Source organism: Prorops nasuta, unplaced genomic scaffold, assembly GCF_024137725.1.
Source record: "Prorops nasuta isolate Cenicafe-Biocafe unplaced genomic scaffold, Cenicafe_Pnas_1.2 PNAS00009, whole genome shotgun sequence".
Taxonomy (NCBI): Eukaryota; Metazoa; Arthropoda; class Insecta; order Hymenoptera; family Bethylidae; genus Prorops; species Prorops nasuta.
In genome coordinates, this window is record NW_027116806.1 from 4,257,910 (window position 1) to 4,283,392 (window position 25,483).

General features: G+C 37.4%; 2 protein-coding genes across 7 annotated transcripts; one reads left to right on the forward strand and one right to left on the reverse strand.

The window, feature by feature from the left end:
- The first annotated feature begins 102 nt into the window (after positions 1 to 102).
- Positions 103 to 9,195, forward strand: LOC136776407 (dynein heavy chain, cytoplasmic-like). Of its 6 annotated transcripts, none has more exons than XM_066731911.1 (8): positions 103 to 627; positions 1,527 to 1,915; positions 3,026 to 3,543; positions 3,610 to 4,837; positions 4,931 to 5,307; positions 5,879 to 5,950; positions 6,017 to 6,965; positions 7,025 to 7,199. In XM_066731911.1, the coding sequence occupies exons 2-8, from the start codon at positions 1,663 to 1,665 to the stop codon at positions 7,054 to 7,056; spliced, it is 3,429 nt and encodes a 1,142-aa protein (XP_066588008.1). In that variant the 5' UTR covers positions 103 to 627; positions 1,527 to 1,662; the 3' UTR covers positions 7,057 to 7,199. The 6 variants fall into 6 exon arrangements, with proteins under 6 accessions (XP_066588008.1, XP_066588007.1, XP_066588009.1 ...); XM_066731910.1 differs by having other exon boundaries at positions 104 to 627; positions 6,017 to 6,899; positions 6,966 to 9,195; XM_066731912.1 differs by having other exon boundaries at positions 104 to 627; positions 6,017 to 6,944; positions 7,025 to 7,131.
- A 1,730-nt stretch (positions 9,196 to 10,925) lies between these two features.
- LOC136776336 (43 kDa receptor-associated protein of the synapse) lies at positions 10,926 to 23,324 on the reverse strand. Its single transcript, XM_066731780.1, is given in 12 exon segments — positions 10,926 to 12,404; positions 12,496 to 12,695; positions 12,921 to 13,112; positions 13,234 to 13,332; positions 13,471 to 13,671; positions 13,762 to 13,921; positions 13,990 to 14,040; positions 14,042 to 14,134; positions 14,234 to 14,385; positions 15,219 to 15,441; positions 17,688 to 17,756; positions 19,337 to 23,324. Coding segments are annotated over 12 exon segments (1,749 nt in total). The 5' UTR covers positions 19,438 to 23,324; the 3' UTR covers positions 10,926 to 12,196.
- Positions 23,325 to 25,483: the final 2,159 nt, after the last annotated feature.

Here is a 25,483-nt window from a genome sequence, read left to right on the forward strand (position 1 = left end):
TCTCGCTAGTAAAATTTTGATCACATTGTATTTAAGCTCGAGAGCTGCGCATATGCTGTACCCTAACGATTCCAACAAGCCCAAAATGGCAAAAACAATGAAATAGGTCGAAAAATAGCGCTGGACAATTCTCCCTCGTTTTTCGTTCCGTAATGTTGGTTACAGATGGCTTGAGGGATCCCGTTAATCTCCCGCCTATAGCGCTCAGATCGCCTATATAAATTTACGCGGTTGTATTTAAAAGTTCAATTATCGCCTACAGGGCCTACAGCATCATATTTGAAACAGAACCTGATTTGTCAGTTCCTGCTAACAGATTAGTAATAAAATGATACCGCTTTTTGTACCAGAACCTGCGGGCGTTTACAATGCGTCGTCAGTCGCAGTGTATTAGTCGTGGGGAGTATCCCAGCATCGGTCTCGGAAAATGTCCGAAATGTGCAAGAAGTTTCGAGCCTGGTCATAGCGTGTTGTTATGGGCCAATCACTCAGTGATTGATCATACTGAGTCGGGTAAACTAGTGTGTGTCACAGTGTACCGTTGCATTCAGTGGAAATCGAAAGATGTATTGATTTACAGTGAAGCAGTCATCAGAAAAGAGGATTCACCATCGCGGAGACTCGCAGGTAAGATCGACGAGATTATCTCTTATCAATCTTTCGGTTTATGGTTTATTTTATATAAACCAATTTTTTCCAAAACTTGTGTGTGTGTATATATATTTGCGCGTCTGTCAACATAGAGTATAAGCGACGACCTCTATTTCATACAATGTTTATCGCGTATTGGGATACTTGACGCCGTAATCTGTAACTACATTAACGAAAATTTTCGGTGCCGATATATCTATACACATTTTTCATTACACGTACCGAAATTAGTCGATAAAATAAGTTACAAAATAGCCCTACAGCACTAGTGTACACTGAATATATATCTATTCTCTGCCTTCACATTAATAATAAAAAGATAGAAATATATTCAGTAAGCACCAGTGCAGATACTCAAATTCAAGATAAATATAACTTCCTTTTTTGCCAAATATCCTGTTCGACAGTCAGTTGAAACATGCCTCTCCAATTGATTACCATGAACAGCTTATGGAATTACATATACACATTGCAATAAACAGAAATTATATAAAAAATTAATATTATCGGATAATAATTATCAACGAGTCTTTCGAAGTCCTACCAGATCTAAGTGCATTGCGATATATTTCGTTTTTGATCGAGCATTTTCGCGAATAAATAATAGTGTTCGAATATTATCGTTATGTACACATAACAAGGTGTTCAAAATAATGCTGTTTTTTTTTTCGAAAACTAAGCGAGGCAAGAAAAGACGCGGTATACATTTATTTTTATCATGTTTAAGACTATATAATCAATGAAAATATTGGTTAAACCTTGAAACGTACACTAAAGGGTACACAAAGGTCATCTTGAGTTCTATAAATTAAACACGCAATTGTTAATTTATATATAAAATGCTAAATGAAATTAAAGGAACAAATTTCCCGCAGGTTTTACGAGTTATAATGCTGTCTCTAAATTAGTGATGAAGATACAGTGAAAGGAGTAGAGGAAAGCCAGGTTAGCCTTGAATGAAGAGACCGAAAATTTAACAGCATTAATCGTTAATCAAGGAAAGAAAGAAACATGGGAGACTCGCTGGTCGGGTTCGGGGAACCCCCCTCAGAATTACAGAATGTGGCAATCGTGGAGACAGTGGAGTATTCGCAATTCGCGAATTACCTGAGGAAAGTGGTGGCCATACTTTTGCCTGGCGAAGATACAGTTCCTTCAGATTTCAATTTGGCACTGGAGGATGAAAAAAATCAAGAATCTATCCGAGAGTTCCTTAGTGACTCTCAGATCAGCACACTCTACATCCAAAGAAGTTCTGCAAAAGGTATCATCACGCTCCTTTATTTTTTCTTATTGAATAATCTCTTTCGATTACTTTGGCCAACGCGACCCCTTCTCGCTTTCTGGACGAAGAGGAGAATATTATTGTTTACAATATGGTAAAGGAAAGTGGGCCAAAACAATCCCTTAGTGGATTTATAGGTAAAAACAGACCGTGACTCAAAATGTAATAACGATGATAATGATGGTAACCAAAATGAATTTTATAAACGACAAACGGTTTAAAAACGACATTTATTAAGAAGGTTGAATTCAATGTATGTACTTTTTTTACTCTTTTTATGCTGAAGCGATTATACTTGAATAACACGTGTTGTTTCATATAAAAAAAGAATAGAATGTTAGCATTAAAATATGCTTTTCTACCTTTTTATTTGAAAATTTTATAGCTTTTTTCTATCGTATCTATAGTTATAAGATCATAATTTAAATTATTTGGAATGAGATTATTTTATCCTTACTCGTGGGGTAAAATGATCTTTTTGTAAAGTTTGCTTTAAATTGATTACTATAGAGCGCATCTTTAACAATTTAATTTTGGTGATTACGTTGAAATGTAAAGCAATATGTGATCGTCGTTACACAAAATTTTTGCTATGTTAAAATCGATAATAGCCGCACTACGATGGATTTTTCTTCAGAGGGATCGTTTTGCCCCACTCTCTACTGAATTAAACAGGAAATGTGCATATACTATTATGAATTACCTAGCATCTCCATATAAATTTTTTGATCGGGTGACTCCCGTCGAAATCGATATAGTCAAAAAACGTCATCTTCTGCCCTCCCCTCCTTTATTTAACCGGTAGGTATAACGAAGTTACGGTAAAACTAATTCTCAATTCCTAAATTATTTGATGAATATTTTTATGCATTTTGATCGCAGCAATATTAATTCATTTATTCTTAGAGATTCCAATTTGAATTTAATCACTGAAATATTTCAGTTATCAAAATAAATAAATGCAGTAATTTATAGTTTTTTTTGTTACTTGTTGACAAGAAATATTCTTTTCTTGAAGTATTGATTTCCAGCTGATTTTTCTTTCTTTTTTTAAGGAAAGCAAATCTAATAAAAGCATTTTTTTTTCAGGGGATGACAGTGGAGAGACAGATAAGGAAAATAATAATTTTGTATACTACATTTCAAATGAGATACATTTTACAAATCCTAAAATGTCCTTCTTAGTTCTAACTAAAAGTGGAACCGTTGTAGAAGCAGATAAATCTATACATTCGCAGTTAAGACTTGTTACTTTCGCAGGTAGATCACCTTATGAAACGTTACGTGCAATCAGCAATGCCATGGTACTTTATTTTAATAGTTATGTAAAAGCGACTGGTCGTGCTGATGAGGATGGTAACAAAATGGCACCACTTGCAGAGAAAGCCATTGCAGAATTGGAAATGGGATTATTGCATTTACAGCAAAATACAAATATACCAGAAATTTCGTTGCCTGTACATCTATTTGTAGCTCAAATAATTAAGCAATGCTCAGAGGAAAATAGGAAGCCGAAAGTTGCTGACTTTGGAGGTAAAGTGGAAGATTCGACATTCTTGAATCAGCTACAGAATGGAGTCAATAAATGGATTAGAGAAATCCAGAAGGTAAATCTTGCTATTTCGTTCTAAATTCAATTAAAAATATATGCATGTAAGAAATTATTTTTTTAGGTAACAAAATTAAATTGGGACCTAGAATCTGGAACTGCATTGCAAGAAATTTCCTTCTGGCTAAATTTGAAAAGAGCGCTTTATCATATTCAAGAAAAGAGAAACAGTATTGAAATTACTTTGACTCTGGATATCCTGAAGCATGGAAAACGCTTTCATGCAACTGTCAGCTTTGATACAGATACAGGATTGAAAGAAGCCTTGGCCACTGTAAACGATTACCTTCCTCTTATGGAAGATTTTCCGATAAATGGCTTGCAATCAGCAACAGACTTCGAGAGAATTAGTGCAAGTATTAAACCGATTTTCACCCACTTGAGAAAGATTCGAATCAGCAAATATCCGATACAACGAGTTTTAAGATTGATAGAAGCTATTTCAAGAGACCTAGGACAGCAGCTATTAAAGGTTCTAGGATCGCGAAGACTGATGCACATTCCTTTTGACGATTTCGAAAAAGTCATGAGCCAATGCTTCGATGTGTTTACAACGTGGGATAATGAATATGACAACTTTACAGGATTATTGAGAGACATTGTGAGGAAGAAATGGGACGAGCATGTGAAAATGGTTCGGGAAGTGTTTTTAGCTCACAAGAAACTCCAGACTCGAATGGGGCACATGAGACATTTCAGGAGACAGCACGAATTGTTAAGTACTGCTATTGTTCGTGTGCTTAGACCAACCATCCGGCAAAACAGTAATAGCTCGAAAAATGCGAATAACAACAATATCAAGGTTGAATTTGCTCTTCACGCAGCTAATGCGGATGTTATTAGCGAAGTTAATCTAGCTTATGAGAACGTAACAGAGTTGGATTGCCTTGATATTACGAAGAAAGGTCTGGATTCCTGGGATGCTGCTGTTAATCGATACCAAGAACGTATCGAAAGGGTCGAGAATAGAATAACGACGCATTTGAGAGATCGATTAGGAACTGCTAAAAATGCTAACGAAAAGTTCCGTATATTTTCCCATTTTAATGCACTCTTATCCGTTCGACCATACATTCGAGGAGGCATTAGAGAATACCAGACTCAACTCATACAAAGAGTGAAGGAGGACATTGAGGCTCTTCACGAAAAATTCAAGGCCCAATATGCAGGTAGCAAATGTTGTAAGATGAGTTTAGTCAGGGGCTTACCACCTGTTACTGGACCTATCATTTGGGCTAAGCAGATTGACTATCAGCTAACGATGTCTTTGAAACGTGTGGAAGATGTGTTAGGTAATTTTACTCGAAATATTTTTGTCGTATTTCGTTAACTTATAATTCGCAACTCTTATTAATTTGTCTTTTTATTTACTTCATTTTTGTCAGGAAAGGGATGGGAGGATCATATTGAAGGACGGAAGGTGAAAGCAGATGGGGATAGTTTTAGGATGAAATTATCTACGCAGGAAATCTTTGATGATTGGGCTAGAAAGGTGCAGCAACAAAATCTTGTTGTAGCTGGATGTATTTTCACCATAGAGAGTGTTCGTTCCAGAACGGACGGAGGTGGAAGCGTATTGAAATTAAAAGTAAATTTTCTGCCAGAGATTATCACTCTTTCGAAAGAAGTGAGAAATTTAAGAAATCTAGGGTTTCGTGTGCCACAAGCTATCGTGAACAAGGCTCATCAGGTCAATTATGTTTATCCGTTTGCCATCAGCCTCATTGAGAGCATCAGGACTTACGAAAGGACTTTGGAAAAGGTGAATTTTACATTTTTCTGCAAACTAACAAATTTTATATTTAATAGATAACATAGAAAGAGTCATATACTTACTATAGTTAATAGCGAAAAAAAAACAATACTAGGGTATAGTGACAGGTTTCAGATGCAAACTAGATTAATTAAGAATCTAATCCCATGGATCTCCAATATTTTAGCTTACCAATCGGAGTCCCCACTGTCCCGCATTAAAGGTAGATTTCGAAGCTTCCAGGAATATAATGCATCTTACCCAAACTTGCAGTCATTGTCTGCCTGCTTAGTCAATGTAGCACAAATTCTACAAGTTTATTTTCTTCATTATCTCCTTTCCTTCAGGTTTAGAGTTTATTTCAGTAATCTGCTTACAAAGGCCGTATAGCTTAGATCTAATGTTACCTGCCCAGAATTTTTAATCAATATTCTTTTTATTATAAAGGGACTTATCATTTTGCATTTGGCAGTTCCATTATTTTTTGAATGGCAAGTCGAACTTTATGTTGTATATCTGTTTTCCAATCGTTCATCAGTTATTTTTACAAAAATTTTGAAACGAAATTGATGTTTTACAGATCAAAGACAAGGCCAGTATTACTCCACTAGTGGCTGGAATGCGTAAAGACGTTTTGACTCTCATTTCCGAGGTGAGTTAAATAATTTTTTAATCAACAAATTTAACTCGGATAAATATTTTAAACTTTCGTTTTCAGGGTTTCGATCTATTCTGGGAAAGCTTTAAGCTTGACCAGTATGTCCAACAATTTTCCGATACAGTAGTGTCTTTCCAAGAAAAAGTAGAGGATCTCTTGGTAGTCGAGGAACAGCTGGTAGTGGACGTTAGATCTTTGGAAACCTGTCCTTATTCAGCCAACACATTTGCGAATATTCTTAAGAAGATTCAAAAATCTGTCGATGAGCTTGCTTCGAAAAATTATTCAAATTTGCACATTTGGGTCGCCAGATTAGATGAAGAGGTTGACAAAATTCTAGCTGCAAGGCTGGAAGCTGGTATCAAGGCCTGGGAAAACGTTCTTACAGGACAAAATAAAGTAATCGATTTCAGTATAGACACGGATGCCATAAACCACCATTCGGAACGCAAATCTGGTGGGTATCCCAAGATACAGAACCAAATTCAAGAAATGAGAATCACGAATCAGAAAATTTATTTGCATCCGAGCATCGAAGATACCAGATTTCAGATAATGGAGCAATTGTTTGCTTGGCAAGCTATCGTCACTTCCCAAGTTCGTCTTCAGAGTACGAGATACCAAGTAAGGTTGGATAAGCAAGAATCTGGAACGTATAGGAACTTGCTAACAAAATTACCAGGTGGAAAACAATCTTTGGAAGCAGCTTACGAGGCTGTTGAATCGAAAATAAAGGACATTGCTGATTATGTTGATGAATGGCTACATTATCAAGCTCTCTTGGATCTTCAGCCTGATAATAATCTTTACAGGAAACTTGGCAAAGATATTAATTTATGGATGAGTTGTTTAAACAACATTAAAAATTCCAAGCATACCTTCGATACTTTTAGTACCAAACGACAATTTGGCCCTGTCATTATTAATTTGGCAAAACTACAGAGTAAAGTCTCTCTTAAATACGATTCTTTGCACAAGGAAATTTTATGTATGTTTGGAATTCTTTTAGGTAATGAAATATCAACCTTCACTGATCAGCTATTAAAATACCGAAACTTTTTACAACAGGAATCAAACAAAAATGCAATTGGATCGAATAATGTAAGATTTATAACTTACATTAATTTGTTGAAAAAAAATATGAGAGCGTGGGAGGAACAGATGGATATTTATAACAAAGGTCATAAGTTCCTTGAATGTAACAAATTCCCTTTTCCACCATCGTGGGTAGATTTGGATAATATCGAAGGAGAATGGGTCTTGATTAACGAAATTGTCGAACGAAAGGATAGAGAAATACGCATGCAAGTTGCTTCTGTTCAAAATAAAATAATCGAGACAAGAACAACATGAACCTTGAATGTTTGAGAAGAAATGAAACTTGCGGGAGGTAAGCAGCGTCTAGAAGAATCTTCACAGAATTTGCAGTAGTGCCAGATCAAATTTATCAAAGCGAAGAAGAAAAAAGACGGGGTTTCTAAGGACAAGAATACTTTGGAATATGAAGAACAGATAGCCCGTCAAGTGTCAAGAGTAGACTGCAGCAAGATTTTTATTCAAGAAAATTCCAAAAGATTTTAAACATGTCCGTTCGGTGTTTATCAAGAAGCATAGGGCCTCAGATTGACGAATTTCGAAATGAGCCTTCAATGTTCGTTCAATCTAGAAATAAGTGAATGGAACAATTTGATAAGTTGACGATTCAGTTGAAAGGACTACCGACTAGTTTCAAAGAATATTCTTCTTACGAGTCAGTTAAAAAGATTCTTTCGCATTGGTATTTTCAAGGCCAATCTGTTCATCCTAAAGTTACAAACCAACTTTCCAAAAGGAACTCGCTAGAAACAAATAAAGAAGCATGTTAATGCGAAATGTGATCTTAGTGGTTTAACTCTTGGGGAAGAATGAAATCCCATTTAGCAAAGAAAGCAGAATAGTGGAAATGTGATTTACACACATAGTTCAAGGTGAATTGATATTAGAGTACTTTAATGAAATAAATGAGGTATTCTTGCAAAAAGTATGAGTTGGACTTTGTCGGATATAAATATTTTGTGGATGCACTTATCAACTCATATATAGACATTTATTATTAGGTACAACTGATAACCTCAACTTGTAACAGAAATTGGAGAATCTAGATTACTCTATTGCTACATTAATCTTTCATATTGGTGGAAAAAACGGTGAAATAGTTCCTAATTAGAAAAATAAGAATGTTAACGGGATCCCTCACGCGTACTTTACCGACAGTACAAGTCAATAAACAATTCGTTTAATAAAAGTCAAAAGCGAAGCAAATTGCATAAACGGGCTTCTTTATGACAAGGTGCCAATTCTAACGAGTCAATCGAGCTTAAAAAAACTCAAATCGGATGAAGAATAACGTTGTACCACTGTCCCGCGTTCTTGAAGTGGAAATAACCAAAAGTAACCTCTCTTCAAGAACGCGGCACAATGGTACAGCGTTATTTTGCAACTAATTGGAGTGTTTTTAAGTTCGTTTGACTCGTTAGGACTGGCACATTGTCCAACAAACGCCCGATTGTTCAATTTGCTTCGCATTTTACTTTTATTAAACGAATTGTTTATTGACTTGAACTGTCGATAAAGTAGGCGTGAGGGATCCCGTTAAGCAGATTAGACAATGCTGTTAGGTATCTTCTGTCTTTATCATATATGTAAAAGCATTTTTTATTTTTTTGATGAAATATAATTGCACATTTTTGTGCTGGTGTTCATTATTAACCTTTTTGAATTATGTTTTACAAATGACCCACCTGAATTTGGGAGCTAAAAAGATTCAAGACTAGTAGTCATGTGAGGGTACTTATAGACTTGCGTAATCCCAACTTACCACATGTTCATAGAATCCATCTAGCTTCTCTGCTCTCTTCTGCTAATAATAATAGAAACTAATTATGTATAAGGTAATTGTATAGTTGAACGGGGTTAAAGTTAAGCATTGAATGTGTTCACTACTGTTTTGGCAGACCTATTCTACTAAACCTTGGCCTAGCTTAATATTGGGAAGGGATTGTTTTGAGATAGGTTTTCTGGTGGTACATAAGATGAAATTTTAGGCTTGGCGATAACGACGCTTACAAAATAAGAACATTTTCAAATTTGTTGTAACAAAATACCTGGATAACTGGCAATATGTATGCCGGCAACAATTATTTATTTTTATGCATTCATATTTATAAGTAATCCACTGTTGTATTTAAATATATACTTTTATTAGCAAAAAATTTGTTTGATATTTTTCCAGATGTATATCCTCCATACAAAAAAAAACAAATTATATATATGAGCGTATACTTTTACATAACGAAATTTTAATAATCTAGTCATTTCTTCGAGGGCAAGACTGTAGTATGTAACATTATTAGTGACCCTGGAAAGGTTTAGGGCAGTATCAATAAACTGAACTTAAGTTTGGGGCAGGCTTAGCTAAGATCAATTGTCTCACTTTAACCTTTAGTGCAATACTTAGCTCGTTCTTCGTCTTAAGTAATTGCTAAGCTAAAATTCCAGCTTAGTCCGGTTTATTAATACCGCCCTTAGTGTTTTGTAACACCAATTTGCTGCTTATAATTTCGCAAACAGTAAGTTTCTTTTTACTAAACAATATGTGGGTGATCTTATCTTTTATTCAGTTATGATAGTCTAAATCCCATTAAAAACAATCTTCGCCTGTAAAAAAAGGCGTCAAGTATAAAAATTATCTAGCGTAAATAATGAAGTAAAATATAATAATCCTATTGAAAAAATTAGAGAAATCAAAATGTTAGGCAAGAATATATATTTTAGTGGCAAAATTTTAAATTTCGAAAAAAAAAATAAAATGGTAACAGAAAAGTTATTTGCCGGGGGTCTGTTGTATGGAAATAGCCACATTTTGAAATTATGAGATGCAATGCTTGTATTGTATACCTCAAGAATTGCATTAAAATAATTTAGAAGAATAAGAGATTTTTTTGGAAAAAGAGTTGATATAAAATTACTTTTAAAATGACTGTTTCTGCACCATCAAAATTAAGCATAGATAAAACAGGGCTGAAATATCTAGATATTTATTATCTAAGATTTTAATTTAATACCTTAGTACCCGGTTAACTTTGACAGTATATCTATTACGCTATCTGAAGATATGGATAATATTAAAAGGCACAGTGAAATCTGATTTAATTAAAGTCAGCTTTGTAAAGTGCACACTAAGAAAACGTTTTTTAATTGATCAAGCGAAGGAATATCTCAGTATAAAATCCAGCAATATATATATGTTAGCATATCAATACATATTAGATTATTGATATAATATTTATATTGTTTTAAATATTATAAAATTCTTTTATTTTATATTTGCAGGTATGGTGTGTGGGAGCATAAAAAAGAATTATAGCAGAGTGTGTAGGGATCGGAGATGTGTTGGTGTGAGCGGTCCGGATCCGAGTCGGGCCGCGCCTCGCTCCAGCGCACTTTCCGTCTCAATTCCAGCCTCTCCATCTCGGCACAACGCCGCCAGATGGCCACCTCGCGCGGAGCGTTTCTCGCTAGTAAAATTTTTATCACATTGTATTTAAGCTCGAGAGCTGCGCCAGGTCTTCCAGCCGGGATTCCAGCATCGTCTCAAACCGTTGAAGCTAGGACCGTGCTCCTATGTATCCGTGTTTTTGTACATACAGTGCTTGTAGCACTATCGTATCATACGACTCAGGGACCCTTTTCCTTTAAATTATCAATTAACCCATCTTACCTATACCACTACCACTTTGGATGCGTAGTCTTCTTCCTATCCTTTTTTCTTATTCCCTTTTTTATTTTAAATTTACTCCGGAATATCATATTGGGTGAAATTGCTCACAGAGTGTATTAAAGATTTTCTTGAAACATTGTGTAAATTATGTAATTAAGTTATTGCAGTAGGGTAAATTTAATAAATAAAGATCTGTGATACTTTGCATATGCGTTTTTTATTCACTTTTTGTATAATATTACAATTAGTCCCTCAAATGAAATGATTGTCGGGCACGACAAACAAATCTTTAATCAAAAGTATTATACGTTGATGAAGCAACGTTTTTCTCCACAACTAACATGAAACGGTAGAATTGATGGCATCTTTGTAACGTATTTTAAATATTGATTTTTTCTGTAGATACAACGATTAAATGACGTTAGCACAACGCTTTCTTCGTGAACTGCAGTTATGTCGAGGATATAGTTCAAAATATTGTTCTTGTAATATTTATTCAATTGATTAAAAAACTGTAAGATATAAAAATATTTAACAAAGATTTTAAGAATCCAATTCGAAAAAAATAACTTAAGGTAATTTTCAATATTAGTTGAATGTTCATCAAAATTGTAATGATTTAACGTATATATCCTAATGTAGCCTAGTGCCTACGAATAGTTATAAAACCAAAGAGGAGCTAGGGTTTCATTATTTGTTTATTACTGCGCCGAACAAGCAACAATTGGTATTCAGCCGCTTCCACGTAACTGTTAAGATACCTGCAGAACTTTAATCTGATCAAATTCACGAAGTAACTCAATTTCCGTGTATCGTTATTCAGTGAAAATCATACGCATTTCCTTATTTCTCAAGGGTATAAATCATTATATTTAAAATGAACTCTGATAATTCGAGAAGATATTGAAAAAATGGTGTGGAAAATGGAGGTAAAAGCAATAATACGGGGTGTCTCGCTTAATTCGGCTCAGAGCAGAGCGTTTACGTAGAAGTTGATTTATCTTCGACGATCTAACCAAAATGTGCAATTGTTTTCATCAGGCCTTTCCGAAAGTATTTTTTATTCCTATTCAAAAAGGTTTCATGGAAAGAAATGATATTGTTTCTAATTACGCGCGCGTGAGAATGAATGAACTTTTATGTTCATGCTCCGATGCGTATTCAATGAAGGACTTTCCGAGCTTGTAAGATATTACACATGTTACTGTCCGAAGATATTTCGAATTGATACGAGTACGAGAAAGTAAGGAAATATTTTTCATCACAATAAGGAACAATAATATAATGATTATAATTCAACACAATCATTTTCATGTGCACTTTTATTGCCATTTTATTATTTTGCATCATACACACACACTCACACACGCACACACACTACTTTCCACTGATCTCTTACCTCATTTATTAACAATAATGAAATAGTCTTTGCAGACAAATGTTTATACACATTGAAGCTGAATGTAATTGGAGTAGAATTTTTAGACACTACTCGTAGCATGAGAATCTTCCAGTGTTGCTAGGCTGCTGGCCCTAAGCGAGGCCAAGCTTAAGGAACTATGATTTAAAGTATTCATCCCATGAGGATCCTCGCAATGCAGGTACAATCGTGAGCTGACAGATTTGTGACAATCCGGACACAAGCGTTTTTTCTTCTTATCTCGCCTTTTCAAAATATCATATGCGCACCTATGGACAATAATTGGTCGCGTGATAAGTGGATTCATGAGGTTCTCGAGGTTCGTACGAACGTGCATTGAGTAGAAATGAAAACAAATACCTGGCATGCAATATGTGAGAGCAGGGCAGTGCTTCGAGGGTATCGGGTTCCAATCCAAACGGTTCGTCGCAACTACCGCATCGTAATTCCAAATCTTCTTCCATCGCAGCAGCCAATCGTTCATGATGATTCTTTTGTTCCTCGTCGCCCAGAGATCCATAAATATGCGAGAGTCTACATCTCACTGTCCTCACCAAAAGCTGACAACAATACAAATACAACACTGTTAACGAACGTTGAAAAGTTTATATTTCACTTATTCTCCACGGTTTAACAGGATTAAAGAAGCGAAGGATGGAAGGTGAATTTGAATTTGAAATAATTTTATCTAAATACGTGACAATTGGTAAATGCTGTTATACGCTTTGAACAACGTTACTGTATTGTACTACACGGAAGCAAGTTAAAACAGGATTGAATCTTACTTTGGCGCCTACAGAGCCAGCAACCTCTAGTAGTCTGGTGTTGAACTCCAGAGGGCGACAGTCGCATATTTTCCGTTGCAACCTAAGAACCTCGAAACATCTAGCAACACCGTCCATTGCTTCCATTTGACAAAGTCGATCACCCGTAGCTGCCGCTGAGCCCATCGCACTTTCGTATTGGCGAAAAGCTTTCTACAGTTTCACATTGAACATGATGCAGATTTTTTAATAAGTATCCTCTCTCTCTCTCTCTCTCTCGCACACACACACACACACACACACACAAGTGTTCCAGGTAAGGGACTCGACTTACATTTATGTCAGCTTTTTTCCTGTAAATATCACCCATGATGCGTATACTTCTCGCATAGCTCGCCTGATCCCCAGAAACCAACGACAATCTAGTAGCTTCCTGCATGGAATATAAGAAAGTGGAGATAAGATGAGAGAGGAAAGAAAACGCGAATGGAATAGCGAAGGAAGGTTGGGTTGGCCTGTTATATTTATACCGGTATATATACATATATAGAACCAAAGAAATCTACTTTACCGAGCAGTAATCGTGAGCATCGCCCAGTTCACCCTTCTTCCTAAGAGCGGCGGCCATTTGAAGAAGTGCCGCTCTGTGATGTCGAGAGTTTAAATCACCCAATTGTAAGCTCCTGGAAAGATCGTAGGCCCTCGCGGCGTAACCAGCGCTTTTGTCGGCGTCTTGGAGTCTACAGAAGAGTTCCGACAGGCCAACGTATACCTACAACAGCAAATCGATCATTTTTATTTACAAGTTGCTTCGTTTGAGAGATGATTCGAGAAAGTAAAATAAGAACGTGTGATAGAATACTTGTAGCTCCAAGGAGGGATCCTGAATGGAGTGGGCGATTTTGTGGGCCCTTTGGAAAGCTTCTAACGCTTTGCAGAATCCAGCCAGTTCCAAGTGAACTCTGCCCACCGTCAAATGAACCAAGCCAGCGGTGGCACATTGATCGCATTCGTTGTACAAGCTGCGCGCATTACACGTCAGTTTTTTTCTCCAGCTTTCGAGTAATTCAATCTTTTTGCTGTTGCTTACCTATGTCGAGCGTAATCCAGAGCTCTGTCCAGAGCGCCCAGTCTCTCGTGCCCTCGCCAAATTTAAATATGCCTCTGCTCGCATATTGGGCGAATCCATCTCCTCGGAAATGTGAAGCTGCTTGTGGCCAAAATCAATGCTGTCTCTGCATGTTGTATCGGAAGGGGATCATTTCATTTTTCGTTAATCTCTCGGCTTTGCGAGGAGGGACGAATTATTGTACATGTTAATGCTATATATATACCTGTATTTGCCCCAATCCATGTAAGCTTGGTACAAGTAACCGAGCAGGGTAAATTTATCCTCGTGCTTCCTAATGTTTTTCAATGCATTTCGCCATTTACGCACGGCGGCTTGTTGTTTGTGTGCACGATATAATTTCAGGCCTTCCTCCACCTGCAATGCAGCAAACCCCTCGCCTTTATCAACCGCTCTAATTCATTATGTCGGCCGCTTCCTTACATTTTCTACCTACACCCCTTGCACCCCCTGCACTACCTACACGTATATACGCATAATAGAACTGTGTTATAGAACCGTGCGTCCGTGCGTCCGTGCATCCGTGGAGTGTCCTAGCTGTTACGTGCAATGTCGATAGCTACCAAGTTGAATGTAACGATGCAGAGGGGCCAAATAGAATCTTTGCCCGTTTATTCATGACTATTATCAATTTTTAACGGTATACCGCGTAATCTACACGTTGTAAGTCCTTCTTCTCTATATATACAGTATTTCCCGTGCATACTCTCAAATATTATATACGCGCTGACAATAAAATTACGCTTGCACCTGGAAAAAGGTCTGCAGTAACGAACGGTTTGGAATTACTCAATGTTGCTTCGCTTCGCAATTTCCCAGAGAGCACCATATGACTTAAAGACTTCTTTTAGGCGTCTTTTAGTCAATTTGATGACTAAAAGATGTCTATATATAACACAGCTTTTAGTCAAGTGTGCTGTATGAGTTAACTTCCGGTTAATTCGATGTTCGAGTTGGCGAGGATGAGCGAACGCTTAAAAGTCATATTGAAGCAACCATCGCGAGCACGTTTGTCAGTGAAAGATTTATTCTTTGATGAGGCAAAATCGATATAGAGAATCAGGTACTTGAATAAAAATATCTATAGATATATATATATATATATATATATATATTATAGTGTTTAATCCCCTGCACGTAAGATACACGTTCAACGCTTTTTTGCAAACATAATATTTTTAGATAAATACCTTTCGCCGTGCAAAGTGTTGATCGAGCCGGCGTCTGCAGCTGACGAAACATTCCCATATGCCAATTCCGCTGTGGCCATTCTGGTAATGACTGTTGCCATTGCCGTTCCAATTTTGATGACCATAGTCCTCTTCGGCGAATTCACAGACGTCCAGTGGATGCCTCGAACCATCTGGACTGCCCAACAAAGCAGTGGCTGATAATTGATGACTGCCGGAACCACTAGAATTTCATCATGATTATTAATTTAATTACCTATATATATATATATACGTTCACTCAATTATCAGTCCATAATTTAGCAATTTACTAGACCTACGTGTCATGTAATAGCTCGTAATGTTTCCACAATAAATCTATATATATATATATATATAATATACTAATGGATTTTTTATATGTAAAAACGGAAGGAGCCTATTAGAGAGGCGTCGAAATATATATATATATATATATATCAATAGGCTCTTTCATCGAAGAATCTGACATTGTTTCTCGCGTTAAAATTCTTATTCCCGCGCGAGATGGATACAAAATGAGATTTAGTTCTTTTTTCCCAATATACAATCCAGGACACATATGCAGAGCCATCAATTTCGCACGAATGAGAAAATATATATAGGTATACTTTGAAAATCTTAAATCCCTCTTGCTTCACCGATAGATCGGACATTGTTCTCTCTGCATCGACTTGTAAAAAATATATATAGATATAGGTATATAGTACAAAAGTTTTATTGTAATGCATGTATTCTTTTAGAGCAATAGCTGCAAATATGTTACCAGCTATGTTTTACAAAATTCAATATTTTTTATTTTTCTCATTAGTCTCTCGATCATTAATAAACAACTTCCCTGCAGCATGATGAAAAGATTGTCGGGTATCTCGAATTTGTAAAAAATAGTTGGAAATGACGATTATTGATAAAAATGAGCAATTATGAGTATAGCACGTATCTATAAAAATTATGTTAACAAAAATTATTATATAAGCATATATATATTAAGTTTTAGTCGAGGAATAAGCTAGTATGTAGAGTTTAGAAGGCGGGCTCGCGCGGTGCATTTGGAGAACAAGACGCGTCTAGCATGAAATACTTTTTCCCCTAACAAGTGGAAAGAACGTGCCGGACCTATCTAGTAGTATATGTATGTACGTGGGCCGTGCATGGCCTTCGCTTTCGCCTGCTTTCGAGCTATTCATTTTTCTTCCTAGGCTCTGCTTTATATTAAAAATAAATAAATGAAACTATAAAAACTTTACAAGTCTGATTGTGTCTATGATCTAAAAATTGTAAAACTTATAAACTATCCTATTATTAATGATACTAGTCAAAATCTCTTCTACTTTAATGCGAGATTCATTTCAATTCTGTAATTTTGAAAAGACGAGTAAATATTATCTGTTTCACACCAGTTTCCTCGATGACTCTCTGATATTTTGTAAATTTTCCTCTTTATCCAATTTTACATTACTCTATTCATCCTTTTTTCTTTATGATAATGTTTGGTTTGCCCGAGTAGTTGGTATGCCGGATAAACCGGATATTATGGTTTTATCCGAGAGGAATCCGAGGAATTGATTAATTAAATGGGCCGGTGCACGTAGATTATTGTAAATGTAAAACTATTCCAGAATACTTATTATTCATTACGAGTTTTGTGTGGTATAATTTCCTACATTCTATTTCCAATTTGTTTCAATAATTTCACTGTATAAAACGTAACTAATTAAAATAGCGTTTCCATGGAAAAGATCAAATGGAAGGGAGTGCAGTCGATAATCGGTTACCGCATATGATAATAAGTTTATTGTTTTGGTAATAATTTGTTCGTTCGATTAATGAAGAGCGATTTAAAAATTTGTTATCGTTGTATAATTTTCGCGTTATTGTACATTTCGTAAAAATGAAAATAATCGTTGAATCATATATATATATACATATAGGCAAGGGTAGATTTTATAATTTTAATAAAAAAGAGTGTCGGGGAGAATGGCAAGCCCATTGGTGGTTCTGGGTCAAGGAGAATCGTATGCAGAAAGAGAAGTTTTCGGCAGATGTTAATTAGCTATACTCCGGCCATTTCTAAGTTTGACCTTAAAATTATTTTGAAGAATTAGAATGTGTAACGGATGATAAAGCATCGTGTGCGTTATCATCTCGGAGCTCAAGTTTGTAAACTTTGAAAGCAGAAGGAAAGCTACAATGAGAATGCATACTATATATATATATATATATATATACATACAGAATAACCTTAACACAGTTAAAGCAATATAGTGTGTGTGCCTGTGCATCCTTTACAAAAGAATACATTATGCTCAGTTTTGTTTGCAATTAGGTCTTGGGAAAGAGATGAATTAAAATTTGCTTGATCAAAGACCTCCAGTGTATTATCCGGAGCTTTTGTCAAATTTTATAAATATATGCAGACTTAGTTAGCTACAACATTAAAGTACCACATACATGCTCAATCTGCATGTGTGCTTCATCAGCGCTGACAGCTCGTTTGGAAGCTTCTTTGAGTCCTCTCCACTGTAACATTACGCCATTTTCGCAACTCCATTGTTCGCAATAGAAAGCTCGTTAGACCGTTAGGCACTGCATACTTGTAATAAATGCCTTTGTAATTCATGTTTTTCCATGTTATTCAACGTCCTTCGCTTGGTTTAACTCGATAAAATGCTTTTAGGAAGCTGCCAATTTTCGCAAATTAAATTTTAAGCAAACAGCATTCGTCCAAGCCTCATATTTATGACAAAAACACACACAAAACGAAGAAACAACAGAAGAGAACAAAACACGTGTAGCGCAAAATCAATCTTCTTAGCAGACGATAGCCCAAGCTTGATTACAAACAAGAAATAAAATTGGAAAAAAGAAAGAATCGTTTTTCCAAGTTTTGACGATTTTTTATCAAGTTGGATTTATATTTATTTGCGATATATTCTTAGAGCGAGATAAACTCTATTGGATAAGAGAAGATTCCCGTAAATATTCCATATCTTCGGAGGAAACTGCTTTTAAATATTGAACTGGGACAAAGGCTGCATGGATTATTTAATTGTTTCTCGAAAGATTATTATGCCAAGTAAGCGAAGCGTGCGCGAAAAATGCAACTGGTGCGTGCAGCAAAATTTATTTCTTCCAATGTTAATTAAAATCAAGTCGCGATAATAATAACAATATTACATAAACACGATTTTTCCATAATATAATTCGCGTCAAGTTTGTACCGAGGCGCGAGGGATGAAGAACTCTTGTATAGGTAAATTTGTTTCGTATAAAGGGAAATATACGCTTGCAGTTTTCCCATCGCAATTACCAAGTGGGCGAGGCACCTGCGACCCCTTTTCCTGACCTATTTACGGCGTAGCGCGGCGTAGCGCGGCGTAGCGGATGTACCGACAACGTTGAACGCGCGCACCACCAATCCGTACCGAACCGAACCCTACATATATACGTACTTGGTACTAGTGACAAGTTTTTAAGCAGAAAATTCTATTAGAACCCTTGTTTCTATCACAGACATTTAACCATTAAACCCAACTCTCTCCTTGACAACTCGAACGGTATATCGATTCAATAAAATTTCTTCGTTATAATTATATATATATATATATATATATATCACAGAGATGAGTCAACTCGAGTAAGTAAATCATTCAGCTAACATAATTGTAAATTGACTCGAAATACTGCAACGAGAGAATCTATAAAAGGGAGAGAGGGATCGATTAATGAAATAATTAGACGACGAGGCAAGAAATGTGCTGTCGTTGGCTGTACCTGGAAAATAGATAGAAAAATGGGAGAACGAGTGTGCGACACACGTGCAGAAATAATTTGGTTATTCTGAAGAAGAAACGGTACAGCGTGGCGAGAGAAGATGGAAATAATGGAAGAGCGATTGAGGGGGATGCAATCAAATGTAGGATTTTATATACAAAGCTGCGTTAACTAAAAGCCTATATATATATATATACAGGCTCGTTGTGCTATATCGTGCATTCCTCGTATCGAAGAAAATAGCTGTTGTAAATGCAGTGATATAATCGACGTGGTTTATATATGTATATGTGTAACACAGCTGTAGAGAATAAATTGATACTTGCCCGAGATAATCCCTAGACGTTATAGATTCCCATGACATGACGGTGTCCTTTTTTGGATGTATTTTTCCAACCCAGTTTGGTATTTCGTCTCTTGTTTCCATTTTCCACTGGCAGTTGGAGTCTCATCTCCCCTCCCCAATATTCTCCCCCTTTTCACCGCACTCGCACTTTTTCCTCTCGAGATACGTATCCATCTCTGCCTGGATTCTCTACTGGGCAAATGGAATTTTCTCAAATACAAAGAATAAAACTCTTCTTCCTCGTTGCAGCTGATGAATTTTACCAACTTGACCTCGTAACTTTAATTTTCCAATGAGAGATTAAGTTGGAGGGTTGTTTATATCTAGATCTGTTTTCTCGTCCTTTAAACGAACCCTGCAGAATATTTTTCGAGCATTTGCCTGCAGCACCTTTCGTTTACTATAATAAAAATATCTGTCAAATTTCCCTCTCGTCTCGTTGGATTATTTGCTCGGTAAACACACACACCGTGTTAAGATACAATCGCGCGAGAGAGAAGCTTTAAACTCTGCACTCCACAGTGCTGACGTTACTCGATGTAAACTTTCCTTTTCGTGCTGCAGCTGGAAATCTTTCCTCTCGATCAAAAGGCGCGAGCCTCGACAAGCGTTTTGGATATTTTGTTAATTGGCTCGAATCTTTAACCGTTTCGTCGTTTTTCCATACAGGAAAAAATGGCGAGCTTATACAAATTGCACACGTATGTTTTATAGCCTTTCGAGAATTTGGCGCACAGCAGTCCTCTTCTATACGATAGGATACATGTATTCGAGTAATTAAGCGCAGAGTCTTAGCTGTTTTTTAATTTCTACTCGTGATAATTTTCGTAGAGCTTCGAATCGTGCGGTTATACATCTATTCGACGAAACAAGCAACGTCGTTTACATCAAGATCAAATTCTCTTATATGCTAAAATCATTTTCTCCTTATTCAATAACGTGTGTCTATATATATATATATATATATACCTTTTCGTTCTTTCTCAATGTAACAATAACGATAATATAATATATGTATGTGTGTTTATATTTTGTAATCCCTTATCTACATGGACGATCGGTAAAGAGTATATATATATATATATATATAGATTAGAACTCTATATGTTAAATTCTCACTATAATCTCTGTGCATTTAACACGATGAAACTCAGCCGGACTATATTCCAGTATTTTTCGTACGAGACACACAAGAACGAATGTATCGACTTTGTCGAGATTAAACTTTTGTTTGAGGTAGATCGATCGAGTCCTTGTAAATTCAGGGGTTTCTTTCACTCGCTGCGCGTTTTCATTAAAATAGAGAATATATATCGTTTAATTTATAGTAAATTATATTTCTTGGACAGTATATGGACACAGTTTGTGCGATCGTTTCTCTCCATCGGCGAGAAGTCCAACGCAGCTGATCCAATAGCGATTATTTAAGAAAAATAATTTTCCATAAATTTTCTCCGCTCTTCCTTTCCTTGGCAATCCGTTGTACTTATCGTTAATTGAGCATCGATGTCTTCTCTTGCTTGTCTCGATGAAACTAGGAAGACCGAAAGAAAATTAGTCGTTTAAAGGATTAATTTACAACGATATAATATTTCATTGGCAAATGCTTCGTGGCAGTTTGGTTTGGTAAATAAGTTTATATCTTTTCTCCCCTGGATTCGAAATATCCGAAAACGATCAACGTAGTTCTCTTGGCTTACACGATATAACTCTATATATCAATTATTGACTATTATTTAATTTCTTTATATAATTATTATTATTTATCCGTAGCCTTTAACACTTTCCTTTATCTAAATATTTCAATTGATATAATTAATCAACTTTCTATATATCTCTTTTTTACTTTGGTTACCAGGAATTATTATTTAATAACTGTTTTTTTTTTTTTTTTTTCTCTTATCTCATTGTGTCTTTTAATATAATTATTGACAGCGAGAGTTGCTCGTTTGACCATGCAATCGCGCTATATAAGAACGACTCGCTGTGTGCCAGGAGAAGCCGAGGAGCTGGGAAACTGCCTTCCTTCGACAGTGCTCGTACGTATTCGTCCAATTGATTCCACCTGAATAACCTTATCTCGCAGACTAATTTTTATTTTCAATGAGAGAAAGTTTATTTCTATGAAAAGTGAGCTTTTAAATATAGGATAATCGCACGTAGGAATAAGCGCATCGTTCGCTGCCGTCGATATTCTCGTTACCAGCACGAGTGCAGGAGGCAGATGAAGTATAATTTATAACAATCTGATATAGAAATATTTTCGGAAAATGTCTTATTCCTTCATTATCTTTCTTAAATGGAAAATAAGTAATTTCTATAGTCGAAGAGGATCTTCGTGGACATTGACAAATCTGGGCGAAATCTTGATTCGGAAGAGCTTTTCCATGGCCGTCCTTATTCCTGATTAAAACGCTGCTCGTCGTATTTAAATTTCGAAGAAGCGCGTCGGCGATTCTTCGTTTCTCGCCTCGGCCGTTTTATTTCGTACGAGCGAAAGTTGGAAAACTTGCAGGTTATCTCGACGAACGTACTACGCGTTCTCCCATCAGACACAGACTTGTCGTGGCGCACGAAAGGCTCATCCTTCGTCCGGCTTCTTCGGAAAATGCGTCCTTCCTCCTTCAATATACACGCATCTCTCGTACTTTGTACGAAAATCAACGCGAGAAGCTCCGATACTCTGGATAAACCACGCTTTTATCAGATGGCTATTAAAAAAAGTTTCCCTCTCATGGAAGAACCCTGTTAAAATATTCAACGAAACGATAAAAATTCTGCAAACTTTGCCAATCGCTCTGATGGATGATAAATCGTCGCAGCGATTAAAAAATATATATCACTGGAGCGTTGGAAGATGGTTGGAAAAATAGCTCGCGTTGGCGCAGTTTGTCGGGAGGATAAGAACGAATTGGCGATTCGGTTGGAAATGATCGGGGAGCGTGGCGCGAGGGTTTTTCGCGAGTGAAGAAAGCTCTGTCGTTTTTGTTCGAGGCGAGGCTCGAGAGCATGCCTCTGATCGATGTGTGCGGGCTTTCCTGGCCTCTTTTGGCGGCTGGCTCCCACCAAGCCCTCTCTCCTCGCTATCCGTTCCCAACTGGGTTCGGGGGTATGGTGCGGCTCGGTGTATTGTCAGGGCCGAGCTTTTATCTCGCTTTCTCCCTTCCCCCCGCAAGCTCCTCGCGTCGTCGTCGAGTCGCACTGGCGAGAGAAGAAAGCACGCGCTCCACGGACTATATACGCGTCCCTTTCATCGATAACGCTAAAAACGCCTAGCCTTGCGCTCTTCTCCAATCTTTCCCCCTCGCACCTTCGCGCGACTCGCGTTCCTTAATTCCCGGGAACGTGTCCCGCAGGAAGTATCCTCTCCACTCTGCTTTGACCCGAAGAATATATATCTCTGTACGACCCTCTTGCGATTATACCACGACAACCTCTCGTATCTACATTTGATTGGGCAGTGACAACGAGAAACCCATGACTGTACCATCCAAGGTCGAATCGAGCGGATCTTCCCTGCAATTGCAAAATTCCCCTTCAGGTTCGTCGAACGGAGTTCCGACTGGAGTTATCGTTGACCCGCTTCGTCGTCGTCGTCGTCGTCGTCGCTCGTCGATTCGTCATTTCGGAAGAGTCAAGCTGCGTGCGTCAGCTGGTTCCGCGTACGTGAGTGGCACACACACGCTTGCCTATAGCGTTGTCCGCGAAGCAGCTGGTGTCTCGGCTCTTCTCGTCGCTGCTGCTTCCGGCGCTATACTCGACCACTCGCCTATCGTTATCGATTGGCCGGGACGAGATTCGGGCGCCTCGGTAGTCGCTCGTGCCTCGGCATAGCGCGCCGCGCGTTTTTACGCTGGGATCTCGAGTGGCAGAGCAGTCTCCGTGCGTTTCGAGGGTCGCGCGCGCGCTACGATCGTCGACTATGGTCGAGTCGCTCGCGCACAGACGCGAAAATCCAGCATTGGCAATGGTCGAGGCAGAACTGTCGCGCCCGAGCCCCGAGAACCCGAGCGAGAGCCCCCGACTCGAGCCGCAGCAGCCCGCAATACACTACCCCACTCCCTCTCCCCCACCACCCCCACGGCTCTCACCCTTCTCGTCTCTCTGCCTCGGTTCGACTCACCCACCAACACCCCCGCACGCGCTCTCTCTCTCTCACAGCATCATCCCCCACCCTCCCTCACCAACTCGTTGAACAACCGTATACTAATATTTTCTACCCTTTTTGCACGTTGCAGGATTTTCTTCTCTTCTTCGATATTTAACTCTGCACCTCCGCCTCTTTCCATACTCAATTCTTATACCGAACGTGATACTTTTTGTTCGAGAAGAATGGCTTTTATTGAATTTTTCCTCCATTTTTTTGTTTGTTTCTTTAAATATTCTTACACGCTTGTTTTTGTACGAGAGAATAATGATTGAGAGTCTGTTGATTTTTGTAATATAAAAAATTAGGCGATTGGTGAATACCGTGGAAAAGTAGTTTTCCTAGCAGTTGGCAAAAAATTAAGCCTCTTCAATCATTTTAACGGATTGAGTAGCCGGGTCGATGGGTTGAGCTGCTGAGCTATCATCGCTCGAAGAAACGCGCAGCACGTGGAGCTCTTGACACTCTTGAGAAACCCTCCTGGCTCGACTCGGCAAGGATTAAAGTGTTACTGCTCGATAAAACAAAATCGAGTCATTTATATTTATTCAACGGATCGACCAGTTTCGATATCTCCAGCGTTGGTCTCTCTCCCTCTCTTTGGTAAACTGATCCCCAAAGGCAAAACGATTTCGAATAAAAAAGAAAAACTTTTCAAGCGATAAATTGCTTTCTGGAATTCTTATCGAACTATGTATATATATATATACTACCTAAAACTTGTTCAAGTCAATTTTCTTTTAACGACCAGTATGATTCCTCGCAGCTGATGCCTCTGAAACAATGTTTAACGTAGATACAGAATGCTGAGTTTCGTAGGGTGAAAATAAAAAAGACTTTTACGTACTTTTATGAGTTTCGCGAAAATGCTGGAAAATCATCCTTTAGATCGAAGAAATTCGATTGTGATAATGGAGCAAGTTATGAGATTCTTTTGATAGATTCTTTGTAAATACAGGAGTGCAGGGTGAAATTCAATGGGCTTTGTTGTTCGTCTGGTGCTTTTGTTAAAATTTAATTTCCCGTTGGGTATCTTATTAAGGCAAACTACGTAACTCCAGAGTAAAGCTAACAATTAAAGCATAATACCGTTAAATTGTCTCTCACAGCCGTCATTCCGCTAAAGCCAAGCAAGAGAGGCGTATATATATATATACATATACCCCTACCTATCGGTGCTCTTGAACTTGTGTGTGCATCAAGACTCTTTTGTACGCCTTCCTATATAGTATTAGATCATAATAGCGACGTTTATCGAGCTGGAGTGTACGTGGAAGCCAATCAGGCGTCGCAATCGATACTCGCGACGCAGCAAATATTTCCCCTTTAAATCTCTAATATATATCGCGTTTGAAAAATTCATCCGAAAGGGGCTGCGAGAGCTATAGACTCTGTGTCCGATTTATCATACTTCTCTACTACTTAATTTCCATATTGGAAACGATCGAACCTTGCACGTCTCGCGTATCGTACACTTTTATGCAGTTTCGTACACAAATTAACTTTTCCCATTAACGTGGAAATTAGCGAAAATTATATTGTAATATTTTCAGAGTTTTATTGCAAACATCGAGGGATTGGGAATGACGCATTTTTATGATCGAAAAAGCTACTCCAAAGTGTGGTAATAATATTTATTATCCTATACAGACTCTGAGGTTTGCAGCACTCTACCTCGCGTACATATATATATGCAGAATATCACACATTGTATATAACTTTCCATTGCGGTTTATATGTATATATATATATATATCACTAGAGAATGCAAAGTTTTAGTTTTCCATGTCCAGACGAATGTAGCTTGGAAGCTGAAGACCATTTACCCTGCAGCTGCGAGGTAGTCTTTGTATCAGAGCAGATATTTACAATATAAATAGGTATCGTTGCACGATTTGAAATATCGATGCCAAAGCACAACGTCTCACCTCTTAATTTTCACTGTAATATATGGTATGTTCCTCGTATTAGCAGTTTAGT

Excerpts from the sequence above, each read along its gene's own strand:
- LOC136776407 (XM_066731909.1), top strand. The coding sequence starts at position 1,663 with ATGGGAGACTCGCTGGTCGGGTTCGGGGAACCCCCCTCAGAATTACAG. Across the intron at positions 1,916-3,025 it reads CCAAAGAAGTTCTGCAAAAG|GGGATGACAGTGGAGAGACA; the intron begins GTATCATCACGC and ends TTTTTTTTTCAG. Across the intron at positions 3,544-3,609 it reads GGATTAGAGAAATCCAGAAG|GTAACAAAATTAAATTGGGA; the intron begins GTAAATCTTGCT and ends TTATTTTTTTAG.